At 38.4% G+C, this 13545-nt stretch overlaps 4 protein-coding genes across 6 annotated transcripts in view; 3 read left to right on the plus strand and 1 right to left on the minus strand.

Annotated features, from left to right (window-relative positions):
• Positions 1–2703, plus strand: part of LOC149048817 (uncharacterized) — a 4286-nt gene extending 1583 nt beyond the window's left edge. The window contains exon 1 of the mRNA XM_089200840.1: positions 1–2703. This exon is cut by the window's left edge and continues 1583 nt beyond it. Coding sequence (XP_089056966.1) covers positions 1–853 — 853 coding nt within the window. The 3' untranslated portion in view covers positions 854–2703.
• A 368-nt stretch (positions 2704–3071) lies between these two features.
• On the plus strand, positions 3072–9070 carry LOC149048818 (flap endonuclease GEN homolog 1-like). Its single transcript, XM_089200853.1, has 2 exons — positions 3072–3469; positions 8791–9070. Exons 1-2 carry the CDS (start codon positions 3092–3094, stop codon positions 8944–8946), a joined length of 534 nt encoding a protein of 177 aa, XP_089056979.1. The 5' UTR covers positions 3072–3091; the 3' UTR covers positions 8947–9070.
• LOC149048819 (52 kDa repressor of the inhibitor of the protein kinase-like) lies at positions 3794–7095 on the minus strand. 3 transcript variants are annotated; one of them, XM_089200843.1, is made up of 3 exons: positions 6876–7015; positions 4429–5802; positions 3794–4325 (listed from the first exon to the last, which is right to left on the minus strand). In XM_089200843.1, the coding sequence occupies exon 2, from the start codon at positions 5695–5697 to the stop codon at positions 4714–4716; it is 984 nt and encodes a 327-aa protein (XP_089056969.1). In that variant the 5' UTR covers positions 5698–5802; positions 6876–7015; the 3' UTR covers positions 3794–4325; positions 4429–4713. The 3 variants fall into 3 exon arrangements, with proteins under 3 accessions (XP_089056969.1, XP_089056968.1, XP_089056967.1); XM_089200842.1 differs by having other exon boundaries at positions 3794–4153; positions 4429–7095; XM_089200841.1 differs by having other exon boundaries at positions 4429–7095.
• A 116-nt stretch (positions 9071–9186) lies between the features above and the next one.
• Positions 9187–13481, plus strand: LOC113664807 (uncharacterized). The gene has a single exon (XM_089200839.1). It carries the CDS (start codon positions 9286–9288, stop codon positions 11668–11670), a length of 2385 nt encoding a protein of 794 aa, XP_089056965.1. The 5' UTR covers positions 9187–9285; the 3' UTR covers positions 11671–13481.
• The last annotated feature ends 64 nt before the right edge of the window (positions 13482–13545 follow it).

The following is a 13545-nucleotide window of genomic DNA, read 5'->3' on the forward strand; positions in this document are numbered from 1 at the left end:
TGCCACAGCTTTCTTCCTGTATATTTTTCCAGTTACTTATGTTGGTTTTCGCATCTGGATAATGCTGTTCCGAATTGAAATAGAATCGCCATGCTGCCAGTCCATCCCTGCATGTGTGAGAATAACAACTTTTCCAGTTTTGTACATCCTGTTTATATTGTTTTGCATGTGTGTGGAAGCATCTTATTACATGTTAGCAGTCGTCCTGACATTCAACATCATGGTTCTGGGAAGCATTATTGGATTTACAATAATTGGACTTCTCTTTAACATTGAATTTTATTTCCCTTACATTGTTCTCAGCTTGTGGGTTATTGTATACATTCTCAGAGGAACGCACAAATATTATACTCAATTTACCAACCTTAAGACTATTGTTTTTGAAGAGTGTGAAAAATTTGACGAAGAGACTAGGAAGGAAGCCAGCATCCGTGAAACTTTTAGTGGTGCACCTCCCGAGAGAAGATCCCCGTCACTTTCTTCCCCTCCAAGGAACAAGTCAACTTCAGCAAACTTCCTTATCACATTTGATGGTTATGGTGTTCCCAGCATCCCACTGAATATTTTCCTTGAATCCTCTCGTAAACTAATGCCTTTCAAGCGTATTATACTAGCCAAAATTTTTAAGGTGATCGCACTGGGAAGTTACCTTGTAGTGATATTCTTGTTTGTGATGTCACTGATGGAATTTAAAGCTGTGAATCCCATAGTTCAAGGACTGGCACTGTTATTTCTTGGTGGACTGCCCCTGTTGACTCAACAAAGCCCACATCACAAAATAGAGGCTGAAGAAATCAGAGAAAGGTTTTATGTCAGGGATTTCATGAAACAGTACACAAAGAGGGATTTGTAAGTTTTCCTTACGTAATTTGCAGTAGAGCAACTTTTGACTGTTTTAATGAACACCAAGATTTAAATATCAATTTTCTGTTCTGTTTCCAAACTTTTTTTAAATTTCCTGTTAACTTTGAGAATTGGCTGGAAAATTAAATACTAAAAATTCTCACCTAGTTGATATTTCTCTTTCTTCTCATTACCATTCTACTTGAAAATGGCCTCGTAGTATTATTAGGAGAAATTCCATTTTTTGTCACCCCAGGAGGGTGACAGGGTGAAATAAGTAGCAAGTAATGTGATACTTCATTGCATTTCTCTGTAATTTTTTTCCAGGAAACTTTGAGATTAACAGAGATTAAACAATTGTGACTTGTGTGTTTGCTCCCATTTTTCTGGTTTTCAAAGAGTTTCCTGTGTTTACGCTGAGTTTTCATTGGCTCCCTGTGATATTTTTGTTTTAATCCTTTCACTCCTAATATCTAAGTAGTAATTCTCTTGCTGTCTGTCATAATATTCTTGTGGTATTTGTGTGGAGAATTTAGTATTGGATCAACCAATAATCCCCTCATTGATATTTTTTCTCTATTCTCTACTGAGCTCAAAATTGACCATCTTTCTCATTCTATTTGCAATAATAAACAGTTCTTACTTTGATTAAAAGATGATCTCCTGTTTGTGGCTTGCAAAATCTTATTCACACCTTTCCAAAACTATAAACTAGAATCAATTTGCTTAAGCTAGCTTTGTTATAATACTGTTTTAACACTAACCTGCTACATGAGAAAATGCTGCACAAACAATTACCTTTGAAATCCCACCCACAGTGTTGTAGTGAAGAGCACTGTGTCAGTGAAATGTCCTCTAATTATTGTTAGAAACTTATTTGTTTCTCCTTTCTTAACCTTATCGATGAAAGAATGGAAAGAGAGATCTAAAAAGAATTGTGGTTGAAAATTAAGTAGTCTTCAGCCAAGTTTGGGCACAAACGTAGTGCATGTTTCTCATTAGAGAGGGTGGCTATAGGTTTTGCTGTTGTCCAAAGCCTCTATTTTTGACATGTAATGGTTGAAATGCGAAGCTCTGGTTATGAAAATAAAGTTTTATTTTAAGCTAAGTCAATCTCATTTTCACTAATCTTTCTAGTTACTTGATAGTTTCTCAGTGGAACTCAGAGGTGGCCTATGTTATGTAAAGGTTATTTAGTATTGATAGGTTATGAATATTGATTATTTCATTTTAAGTCTGTTAATTCAAATAAAAAGCCTAGGTAAGAAAAAATAAACAGGGGTGGATCTAGGGGAGGTGCAAGGAATGGGTGCCACCCTCTTTCCTGAAATGACCTCCAGCTTCCTGTTATAACTTTGCAGTCAGCAACAGTATACAAAATCTGATGTATTGTTTGCTATGTAACCTCAGCAGTTCACATTATTCCCAAGTCTTCATTCTTAAAATCTGTTTACATCACCTGTCAGTTATGTCACTCCTTAAAGGTTCACCCCCTCCTAAAAAAAACTACTGGATCCACCTCTGATAAAAGTCAACACTAACAGGGTACATACCATAGAAATTATTTCTTGCAATTAAGATACAAAATGTGTGTAACACAGGCTAAAATTCCTGTAATTTATATAGGTAATAAGTAATTTTCACATTATTTGAATTATTGGTGATATAAAGTGTGGCTGTGTATTTTCACCAAGAGAATAATGCTGTTTGCATCGACTAGTAAAACTATTCAATCAAAGTTACTGTTAGTGTAATGTTCCACAATCAGAGGGATTGTAGTTTGTAGGTAGTTTTGATTAAAAATGTAAGACTTTGCAATAGTAATTCTGTGTAATTTCTAATTGCAATAAATGAAATATGTACCATGGTTCTCAAATAGCCAAGCTGCTATGCATAAATAGCTACAGCATTGCTATGCTGGCCAGGTTTATGGTGATCGCAATTTTGAAAAAGAATCCAGAATTCTAGTTTGTAGGTCTGGTGCGGATTTATTTTCAACCCGCACTTCTTGAACCAAAAGCAAATCCTGTATTTTATCTCAGTATTCGCCTAAAGGCTTCATTTTTTGGCAACTATTGTTACTAAGGTTAATAGTGAACGAGAAGGAATTGGAACAAATAAAAGGTCGAGCTTTCCTAAATCGAGGAAGCATGGGTTCTAAGTGATGATCGAAAAAATGGCGGGAGATTAAACTTAAATACAGTATCCGTACCCGTCCATGGCTTAGGACCTGGAGAAATATTCTTAGATGGGTGTCAATAATCTCTGGTTTATTTTAGAACCAGCCAAGAGAACAGAAAACCTCTCTGCCCTCCGCAATAAGACGCTCTGTGTGGACTTAAGTGGGTGGATTTGCGAGGCTCAATGTGCAAAAGGTTTAAAAAACAACGTAAATAAACCGCACTTGCGCAATCTTTTCTTCCGATTGCTTCACTTGACTCGACTTGGAGTCAAGTTGGTGTTTGTTGTTGATGGAAAACCACCTGAACTGAAATGGGATGCGATCGCCAAGCGAGTTCAAGCGAGAGATGGCGGGCAGTTCTGCAAGGTCAAGAAACCTGCTAAAGCTAGCGCTGGCTCGGGGGCTCGTGTCGATCGATCGCAGTTTGCGATTTGGGTCAGAGAGGTAAGATCATCTTTCTTTTACGTTTTCATTTTTTTACCAGATCTCTTTCTGTATTATGCCTGAATGTTTCTTATGCTAGAACGCAGAACTGGCGTGATTTTTTCTGCGTTTTCAGGCGAACGGAGGTAAGCGCGAAGTGCACAAGGGGCAGGGGTGGATCCAGGATTTTGAGTGAGTAGTTTCCACCCGAGGACTCACTCCTGCTAGGGGGGGTTCAGGGGCATGCCCCCCCCCCCCGAGAAAATTTGAAATTTGGAGCTCTCTAAAGGCCATTTCATGCATTTTTAGAAAATTTAATTGCCCCCAAAAGACTAAAAAAGCATGTAATCAAAAAGGCAAAAAACATTTATTTTTCTTGAAAGTACTACAGGAAACACTGATCTACAAATATTCCACCTTTAGCTACTGAGCAAACCAGTGTATATAGTGTTTTCAGGAAGGCCAAGTCATCACCAAGACTTTTCACACTGGAAAACATCACCTCCCAGTCAGGAAAATCAAGATGTGGAGAAAAAAAAACGAACCAAGTGTTAGTGTTTTTGATAACAAAAGAAAAACAAGCACAATTGATGATATAGTTTAAAGATTGATAATAAAAATCTACTTGCCTTTTTCATCCTTGGGACCACAGGCTTACCATCCATAAAGCCCTTCTCTCTCTCAAATTTCTTCTGTGTTGTGCTCCTATAATGAATGAAATGAATGAAAGCCAGGCTAAATAAATCCAAATGTTTAGCAACACTAAAAACAACATTTCCTGAGCTGGCTTTTATTCATTTCATTTATAGGAGCACAACACAGAAAAGAATTTGAGAGAGAGAGAAGGGCTTTATGGATGGTTAGCCTGTGTTGGGAGCTGGAATTCAAAAAATAAAACAATTATTAGAAAAATATAAATTATAAGAATCATAAAATGATATACAAATTGAAGTAAAATGATAATTTGAAATAATACTAGCCTTTCTTCATCCTTGGGAATTGCTGTGAAGCTGGTTGAGTTCAGTGAAAATGTTTGTTAACCATTTAAGCTTAACATGAAAACCCAATGTCAATGTCAATGGAAAATCATCACAAGTAAAACAAAATAGAAAATAACCTTGAAATGAGTTGAAAAAAGTTATACAGGCACCAGTTTGAGCTTCTGTACTGTTCTCCATCAGTTTAAGGATTATGAGACTTAAAGGCCATAACCCAGACAGAACATAACTCACAAGTACTCTAGAAACAGCTGGTGCAAAAAATTATTACAAAATGTTTGCCATTCTCATTCTCCTAGGATGTAACTCAGCAAATAAATCTATTATACGTTCAAGGTCAAAATCCATGTCTCTGTGGGCATGCATCAGTGCCAATCCATTCAGTCTGTCCTGGGTCATTGTATTTCTCAAATAGTTCTTAAGATTCCGAAGGGATGATATGGATCTCTCACAAGATGCAGATGAAATTGGAATTGTGATCAGGACTTTCAGCATGGAATAGATGTTGACATATGCATCTTTGTCAATATCCTTCAGTGTAGCCTCCAAACTGTCAGGAATAATATCTCCTCTGTTATCCCTCCCCTTCCACAATCTCTCCCATAACAAAAGCTCTGCCTGTAATCCTGCATAATTTGGTATGTCCTGTCTGTAATGGTTACAAAATTCCAAAACATTGGCCTTCCAGGCAGGGTCAGTAGCTAGTAAAACAGAGGGAATAATCGAAATACCTTTATAGCAAACAAATACATCATCCTGGAATCTGGTGTTGAGCTGCTGGAGTACATGGTCAAGAAAAACTCTAGTGAGATTGATCTTGAAATATCCCTCAGGAGTTGCAGCAGGAGCATTATTTCTATGCATTTGTCTCTGGGCTATCCTTGGCATTTCTGGCTGGACTGCTACTTGTCTTGCAATGGTCACTGCTTCCTGGTAGAGATTATGATGTCTGTTATCAATGTCAGTGCTCATGTCTTCAAGGACTGATTTCAAAAGAGCAAGTTCATCTTTAGCTTTTAGAAGATCCATTGCTTTTTGTTGCAGCTTCACTGTGAGTGGTCTAGTTAATCCCAAAATATGTCTGACAATAACAAGAGAAACAATAAAGGAAAAGTTGATTGCATTAATTAAGGACTGAGCATCATGTCTGCTTGTTGGATTCCAGGTTGAGTCTCCAGGGCTGTTTCTGTTAAGTGAGATGTCTTCAAGTGTAGCTGTGACTGGGTAGAGAAGTTCAACTATGCGGTCCATTCCATCAATCCGTTCAATCCATCGTGTGCGGCACACATCAATTAAAACAGTATGGTTTGCCCGAGGCAATAGTTCTCTGATCTTGGCTATTAAATGTTGTTGACGCTTGGGAGAGTTGTTAAAAAAATTAGAAATCTTGCGCACAATATCCATCATGTTCCTGACAATTGGCAATTGGCAAGTGTCTGCTATGCACAAATTAAGCCTGTGGTTCATGCAGTGGACATAGATTGCCTTTTCGTGTTCTGCACTGATCAATGAGGAGGCTCCATTTAGTCTTCCAGCCATATTGCCTGCACCATCATAACACTGCCCACGACAGTCTTCCATTGTCAATCCTAAGTTTGCTACAGCTGCAGTTATAATGTCCTTGATAGCCTCCCCTGTTAATCCCTCCTCACAAATGTAATACCCAATAAATTCTTCTCGGATGGTTTTAGTTGTATCCAGAAATCTTATTACTACAGAAACATTCTCCTTATTTGAAATGTCAGCAGCTTCATCTGCCATAACTGAAAAATACTTACTATTTCTTATTTCCTGTGATAGATCATTCAAAATGTGAGCACCAACAGTTTCTATCATTTCATTCTGAATGGTCTTTGAAATGTATGTGGCATTTCTGGGTGCAGTGTCCAGGTGTTGCTGCAGTGTTAAAGTTTGGTCACCACTGTCTACCCGGAATTCTAGCAATGCCTGGAAATTACCGGTTAGGGCAGCATTAGTGGGATCATCATCTCTCCGCCCCCTGAGTGGGATGTTGTTTTTCCCACAGAAAATAATAGTTTTGAAAAGGGACTTTAGAATCTCCCGATTTCTCGCGATTTGCTGTTTAACTATGTTATTTAACTGCTGGTCAATTGGGACAGCTCCTCTTTGCATCATTCTCTTGAAATCATTCATAGCAGTCATAGAAAAATTGTGAATTTCACAATTTCCTAGCGAGTGTTTGGTTAAGCGAGAAGCGGCCGAAGTCCAATTTGTGAGAGGAGACTTCAATAATTTGTCTAACTTATTAGCGTTTCGCCCACACTGAACTCCAAAACAAACACAAGCTAAACAAAATGCTCCATCGAAATATTTGGAGTAAGCTAGCCATGGAAATCTTTTCAGCCAGCCCGAGACAAACTTACGAGATTTTCCATTTTCCATTGACACGGGGAAATCAAAAAGCTCACCTGGTTTCCACACGTTTTCGACGAACTCCAGCTTCTGATGCGGCGAGTAGTTGTGGATCTCGTCGAAAACTAGGCCAATGTCGAAGGGAGAACAATCCTCCCTCCGACAAACAGGATCTCCGCGAGTCATAACACTAGTATTTTTTAAACGTTTAACAGTAAATTCCGTCGTTAACCCCTGAGCAAGTTCAAAAGTACTTGTATTGTAGGAGCAACGAAAGAGACCCGGTAGGGGAGGACTGCCCTTTTTATACTTTGTCAGTAGTTTCCAAGGTAGTTTCCAAACACAACTAGCCAATCAGAAGAGTGTCTTGAGTGAGTTCCGATGACGAAATCTTTGCTAGCCAATCGTGAGGGGTTTTGACTGTGTTCCGCCTGTTATTGTCACCAAATAACAAGGACTTACACCCACCGGTTGCGTAAAGATTGGCTCCACGAACATTTTCCGACGGCTTCCGACGGTTTCCGAGGTGTAATCGAAGCTCGAAAGGCCAGCGCGTGATCCGGAGCGCTCCCGAACGCCTCATGACCGCAATTATAACGAAATTAGTCATTCTAAACGTATTTTCTTTAATAAATAACTGTAAAACAGGAAGATGGTTTATTTCTGGAAGACGTTTAGTGATTTCCACAAAAGTATCAGTAGTTTCCAAAGGGAAATTAGAGTGTTTTCCAAAAGTACTTTTATCAACATTTAACTAGGTCGGAAAAAATTTGAGTGAGTTCCGGAAATCAGGTAAACTACCCTGGATCCACCCCTGAGGGGAACAGCGCGAAAAAAAGAAATAACTCGAACTTCGCGCTTGCCTCCGTTCGCCTGAAAATCACGCCGGTTCTGTAGGCTATGCCTGAGACGAATTGCAGATCCACTTTGATGCGATCACGCCGTTCCGCGCAAGAATAACTGAGGAGCTAAATTGACGCAGTGGTTGGAGAGTAGGGGGTCTTTTGTTATAATGTGTGTGGGTGGAAGAATGCTGTAAGGTGCAACTTTCTCAGCTTTCTAGAGTAAAAGCACCAAAACACCCATTCCCCCCCCCCCCCCGCAGTTTATACTACATGGGATCAGGCCTGGCTAACGGTTTTTGGGTATTGAGGGTCAATTTTTTAAGGTGTGTAGTTTGTCTAAGGGTTATTTAGGTGTGTTTCTCAGAACACTGACCAACAATTTCTAAAAGTCTATATTGCCAAAGAGAGGAATTACTTACACACTTTTTCTTTTAAGTGTAAAAACTGGTTTGAAGAGGGGGGTAAAGGGGAAGTCTTGCTAATGTTTCACAGACATGAAGTAGATATAGTGCATTGTGAAAAATCAGATATTTGCATCTAAGTTCACACATTGCAAATAGCAAAAATTTCGTAGTTCATTGGGACCTTTAATTTGGTATCTTCACTGGTCACGAAATTTGAAAACACTTTATCCTCTATTCCAATAACCCCTTCCCCCCCTTTTTTATGAAGAAGTGTGCCTATTGATTTTCCAAATGCACAAGTCAGGTGTAAGAAATAACTTAGGATTCATGAGATAGCTCTGAAGACATTTATGAGGTTTTTGTAAATTTAATACTTGAGAGCTGGCAGGTCGCAAATGTCAATGTACTGGCAATAAACCTTGTTGTCTTTTTTTGTAATACATTGACAGTCCAATTAACCCTTCAACTCCCAGATCAAATTTGTAATTCTCCTTACTGTCAGCCATACAATTCATATGATGTTAGTTCTGAGAATTTAGTATTGGATCAAGTCGTTATCCCCAAATTGATCTTTTTTTATCTGGTTGATATTGTATCAACATTGTAAGGAAAAATTCTGTCTTGGTCACTCATGGGAGTTAAAGGGTTAACTCTCTTCCTTGCTGCTTGGTAGTTGTTAGTAAATTAGAAAAATCCTTTTCTTTTCATGTACGGTATCACAGATCGTCACTGGCTCAGAAGACAGGTTGTCACCTGACTTTGAAGACAAATTTTGCCCCAGGAACTGGAACAGTGCGAAAATGAAAATAAACCTCTCTTTATACATGACAGAACACTATCACTTTTCGGAAAAACAGAATGAATTAATCATTTTTTGAGCCAAAAATAAGTTTCATTCGACAAACAGTGTTATAGAGAAGGCAAAGGAACGAGTTTATGTAAGTCTTTCTCATAGATTTCCTCCTTCAGAAACATGTATTTACACCTGATCGGTAAGATCGGTATAAAACTAAAATGGTGCAGTTTTAAGCGTGACTACCAGAAACTGATGTGTCTTCTTCGTGATTAAGTTTAGGTTTCCCACTTCCGGAAGTCACTGGAAAGAGGAAGTTAAGAGACTACCCCGGACAGATTCATGTTGTCCACTCCCTAAGGAGGGAGGGAGTTAAGAAAGTCTCGTGGTTTCACAGTACACAGCTCAGAAGGTAGTAGGAAGTATGGCTAATCTTTGGAGATTATGGAGCTTTCTCTATGGAATTATCCTTTGGTCGTGTATTTTACGCGCCTTTTTTGTGAGTGGTCGACTAATAAGAAAAGGCGAAGCTAGAACAAACTCGACCTTGCAAGAATTCGAGCCAGGAATGGACATGTTGGAACAATGCAAAACCTTGAAATGCTCGTTCGCCATCGATGGAGACGAATGCGAAAAATTCAAGGAATTGGTATACACAGAAAAAGCACTGGCTATTTTCATTACCGTAAACGTCACAAATTCGACGAATAACGAAGAAACCGCAGGAAAGGTCTTGGGGGAGAGTGGAGGCAATGGAATGGAGAACGGTCAGGTGAAGCAAAAGTGGGTATGGCTGCGAGACGCGCGTGGAAAGTTTCTTGTCACTCTACCTTACGACTTCGATATTCTTTCCCTCTCCACTTTGAAAAAGGATGTGCCAAGTATAACTATGAAATTTACTACGACGCCTCAATACTGCTTTGCAAACATGTCTAAAACTTGTCGACGTAGTTTTATTGCGACAGCCATCTTTAATTGTCTTGGAGACACTTATGGCAACCTCTGTGTGAGACCACAAGAACATAAAGAATATAAAGAATATCGCTGTTGTAAAAAAAAAGACAATGATTATGTTTGTGATGAACCCATAAAAGACAATTGGTGGATTGAAATTGCTATCAGCTTTCTATGGGCTTGCTCAATTGGGTTTGGCCTGTTTGCACCTCTTTTGTTAAAGTATTTTCCAAAAGAGTTTAAAAAGAGACCTAGAATAAGGCCAGCGAGGTCATTGTTAAGTAGAAGTGAATCAGTGTATACAGATAATGAAACCCTATCAGTGGACACAACGACATCGGGTGAGCGTCCACTGATGTTCGCTCTTGACGATGGAATGTTGGATTTACTACGCACTAAAACGGAGTCAGTGCTTTTCTCAAGATTGAGTCGTTGTCTTTTTGTCATCTTGCTGAGTTCTCTGCCTTTGCTACAAGGTTTTATATACACACACTTAAAGAAGGAGGATGTGAAGGCTACCACTAGAAAATTTCTTGGTGTTGGAGATGCATTTATCACTTTGATGGAACCACATGGACTACTTGCACTGAGTGCTGCATATGGTTTTTGCATCATGTTAACATGCATTGCAGTTGCAATCCCTAGAACCTTGTCTGATTGTGCAAGGCGGCTCTCTGGGAGGAGAGATGAGCGCACATTCCTTGGATTCAAGAAACCTGATGAGATCATTGGTATCTCAGACAAGAGAGGGTTCCAGCTGATGTATGAGAACATGGTCTTTCATCTATACTGTCTACTTAAATTAAAATTTTGGAAGTTTGTGCTCCTGGTGATGATCTATCCCTTACTAAAACTCTGTAACATTGATGTCTTTGATGAAGACCTGGCAGAGTCAGATGAAAATGTTGAACAATCAGATGAGGAAGAAAACTGTCAACTGTGCTCCAAAATTTGTAAGGTAGTGCTAACACTGCTCTTGTTTCCATTTTGGGCAGTCATTATCACCACAGCTTTCTTCCTGTACATTTTTCCTGTTACTTATGTTGGTTTTCGCATCTGGATAATGCTGTTCCGAATTGAAATAGAATCGCCATGCTGCCAGTACATCCCTGCATGTGTGAGAATAACAACTTTTCCAGTTTTGTACATCCTGTTTATAGTGTTTTGCATGTGTGTGGAAGCATCTTATTACATGTTAGCAGTCGTCCTGACATTCAACATCATGGTTCTGGGAAGCATTATTGGATTTACAATAATTGGATTTCTCTTTAACATTGAATTTTATTTCCCTTACATTATTCTCAGCTTGTGGGTTATAGTATACATTCTCATAGGAACACACAAATATTACACTCAATTTACCAACCTTAAGACTATTGTTTTTGAAGAGTGTGAAAAATTTGACGAAGAGACTAGGAAGGAAGCCAGCATCCGTGAAACTTTTAGTGGTGCACCTCCCGAGAGAAGGTCTCCGTCACTTTCTTCCCTTCCAAGGAGCAAGTCAACTTCAGCAAACTTCCTTATCACAGTTGATGGTTATGGTGTTCCCAGCATCCCACTGGATATTTTCCTTGCATCCTCTCGTAAACTAATGCCTTTCAAGCGTATTATACTGGCCAAAATTTTTAAGGTGATCGCGCTGGGAAGTTACCTTGTAGTGATATTCTTGTTTGTGATGTCACTGATGGAATTTAAAGCTGTGAATCCCATAGTTCAAGGACTGGCACTGTTATTTCTTGGTGGACTGCCCCTGTTGACTCAGCAAAGCCCGCATCACAAAATAGAGGCTGAAGAAATCAGAGCAAGGTTTTATGTCAAGGATTTCATGAAACAGTACACAAAGAGGGATTTGTAAGTTTTCCTTACATAATTTGCAGTAGAGCAACTTTTGACTGTTTTAATGAACACCAAGATTTAAATATCAATTTTCTGTTCTGTTTCCGAACTTTTTTTGTAATTACCTGTCAATTCTTAGAATTGGCTGGAAAATTAAATACTAAAAATTCTCACCTGGTTGATATTTCTCTTTCTACTCATTACCTTTCCACTTGAAAATGGCTTCTTAGTATTATTAGGAGAAATTCCATTTTTTGTCACCCCAGGAGGGTGACAGGGTGAAATAATTAGCAAGTAATGTGATACTTCATTGCATTTCTCTTTGATTTTTTTCCAGGAAACTTTGAGATTAACAGAGATTAAACAACTGTGACTTGCATTTTTGCTCCCATTTTTCTGGTCTTCATAGAGTTTCCTGTGTTTACGCTGTGTTTTCATTGGCTCCCTGTGATATTTTTGTTTTAACCTTTTCACTCCTAATATCTAAGTAGTAATTCTCTTGCTGTCTGTCATAATATTCTTGTGGTATTTGTGTGGAGAATTTAGTATTGGATCAACCAATAATCCCCTCATTGATATTTTTCTCTATTCTCTACTGAGCTCAAAATTGACCATCTTTCTCATTCTATCTCCTGTTTGTGGCTTGCAAAATCTTATTCACACCTTTCCAAAACTATAAACTAGAATCAATTTGCTTAAGCTAGCTTTGTTATAATACTGTTTTAACACTAACCTGCTACATGAGAAAATGCTGCACAAACAATTACCTTTGAAATCCCACCCACAGTGTTGTAGTGAAGAGCACTGTGTCAGTGAAATGTCCTCTAATTATTGTTAGAAACTTATTTGTTTCTCCTTTCCCAACCTTATCGATGAAAGAATGGAAAGAGAGATCTAAAAAGAATTGTGGTTGAAAATTTTAAGTAGTCTTCAGCCAAGTTTGGGCACAAATGTAGTGCATGTTTCTCATTAGAGAGGGTGGCTATAGGTTTTGCTGTTGTCCAAAGCCTCTATTTTTGACATGTAATGGTAGAAATGCGAAGCCCTGGTTAAATAAAGTTTTATTTTAAGCTAAGTCAATCTCATTTTCACTGATCTTTTAATAGTTACTTGATAGTTTCTGGAACTTAGAGGTGGCCTATGTTGTGTAAAGGTTATTTAGTATTCATAAGTTATGAATATGGATTCTTTCATTTTAACTCTGTTAATTCAAATAAAAAGCCTAGGTGAGAAAAAATAAACAGGGGTGGATCTAGGGGAGGTGCAAGGAATGGGTGCCACCCTCTTTCCTGAAATGACCTTCAGCTTCCTGTTATAACTTCGCAGTCAGCAACAGTAAACAAAATCTGATGTATTGTTTGCTATGTAACCTCAGCAGTTCACATTATTCCCAAGTCTTCACTCTTAAAATCTGTTTACATCACCTGTCAGTTATGTCACTCCTTAAAGGTTCACCCCCTCCTAAAAAAAACTACTGGATCCACCTCTGATAAAAGTCAACACTAACAGGGTACATACCATAGAAATTATTTCTTGCAATTAAGATACAAAATGTGTGTAACACAGGTTAAAATTCCTGTAATTCATATAGGTAATAAGTAATTTTCACATCATTTGAATTATTGGTGATATAAAGTGTGGCTGTGTATTTTCACCATGAGAATAATGTTTGCATTGACTAGTAAAACTATTCAGTCAAAGTTACTGTTAGTGTAATGTTCCACAATCAGAGGGATTGTAGTTTGTAGGTAGTTTTGATTAAAAATATAAGACTTTGCAATAGTAATTCTGTGTAATTTCTAATTGCAATAAATGAAAGAATGAAATATGTACCATGGTTCTCAAATAGCCAAGCTGCTATGCATAAATAGCTACAGCATTGCTATGCTGGCCA

The sequence above is a fragment of the Pocillopora damicornis genome, chromosome 3, assembly GCF_964200805.1.
Source record: "Pocillopora damicornis chromosome 3, jaPocDami1.2, whole genome shotgun sequence".
Classification (NCBI taxonomy): Eukaryota; Metazoa; Cnidaria; class Anthozoa; order Scleractinia; family Pocilloporidae; genus Pocillopora; species Pocillopora damicornis.

Bases quoted from the DNA above. Each gene is read 5' to 3' on its own strand.
- LOC149048818 (XM_089200853.1), top strand. From the start codon at position 3,092: ATGGGTGTCAATAATCTCTGGTTTATTTTAGAACCAGCCAAGAGAACA. The intron at 3,470-8,790 runs GTAAGATCATCT...ACGGTATCACAG, and splicing joins TTGCGATTTGGGTCAGAGAG to ATCGTCACTGGCTCAGAAGA.
- LOC149048819 (XM_089200842.1), bottom strand. From the start codon at position 7,005: ATGACTCGCGGAGATCCTGTTTGTCGGAGGGAGGATTGTTCTCCCTTC.
- LOC113664807 (XM_089200839.1), top strand. From the start codon at position 9,286: ATGGCTAATCTTTGGAGATTATGGAGCTTTCTCTATGGAATTATCCTT.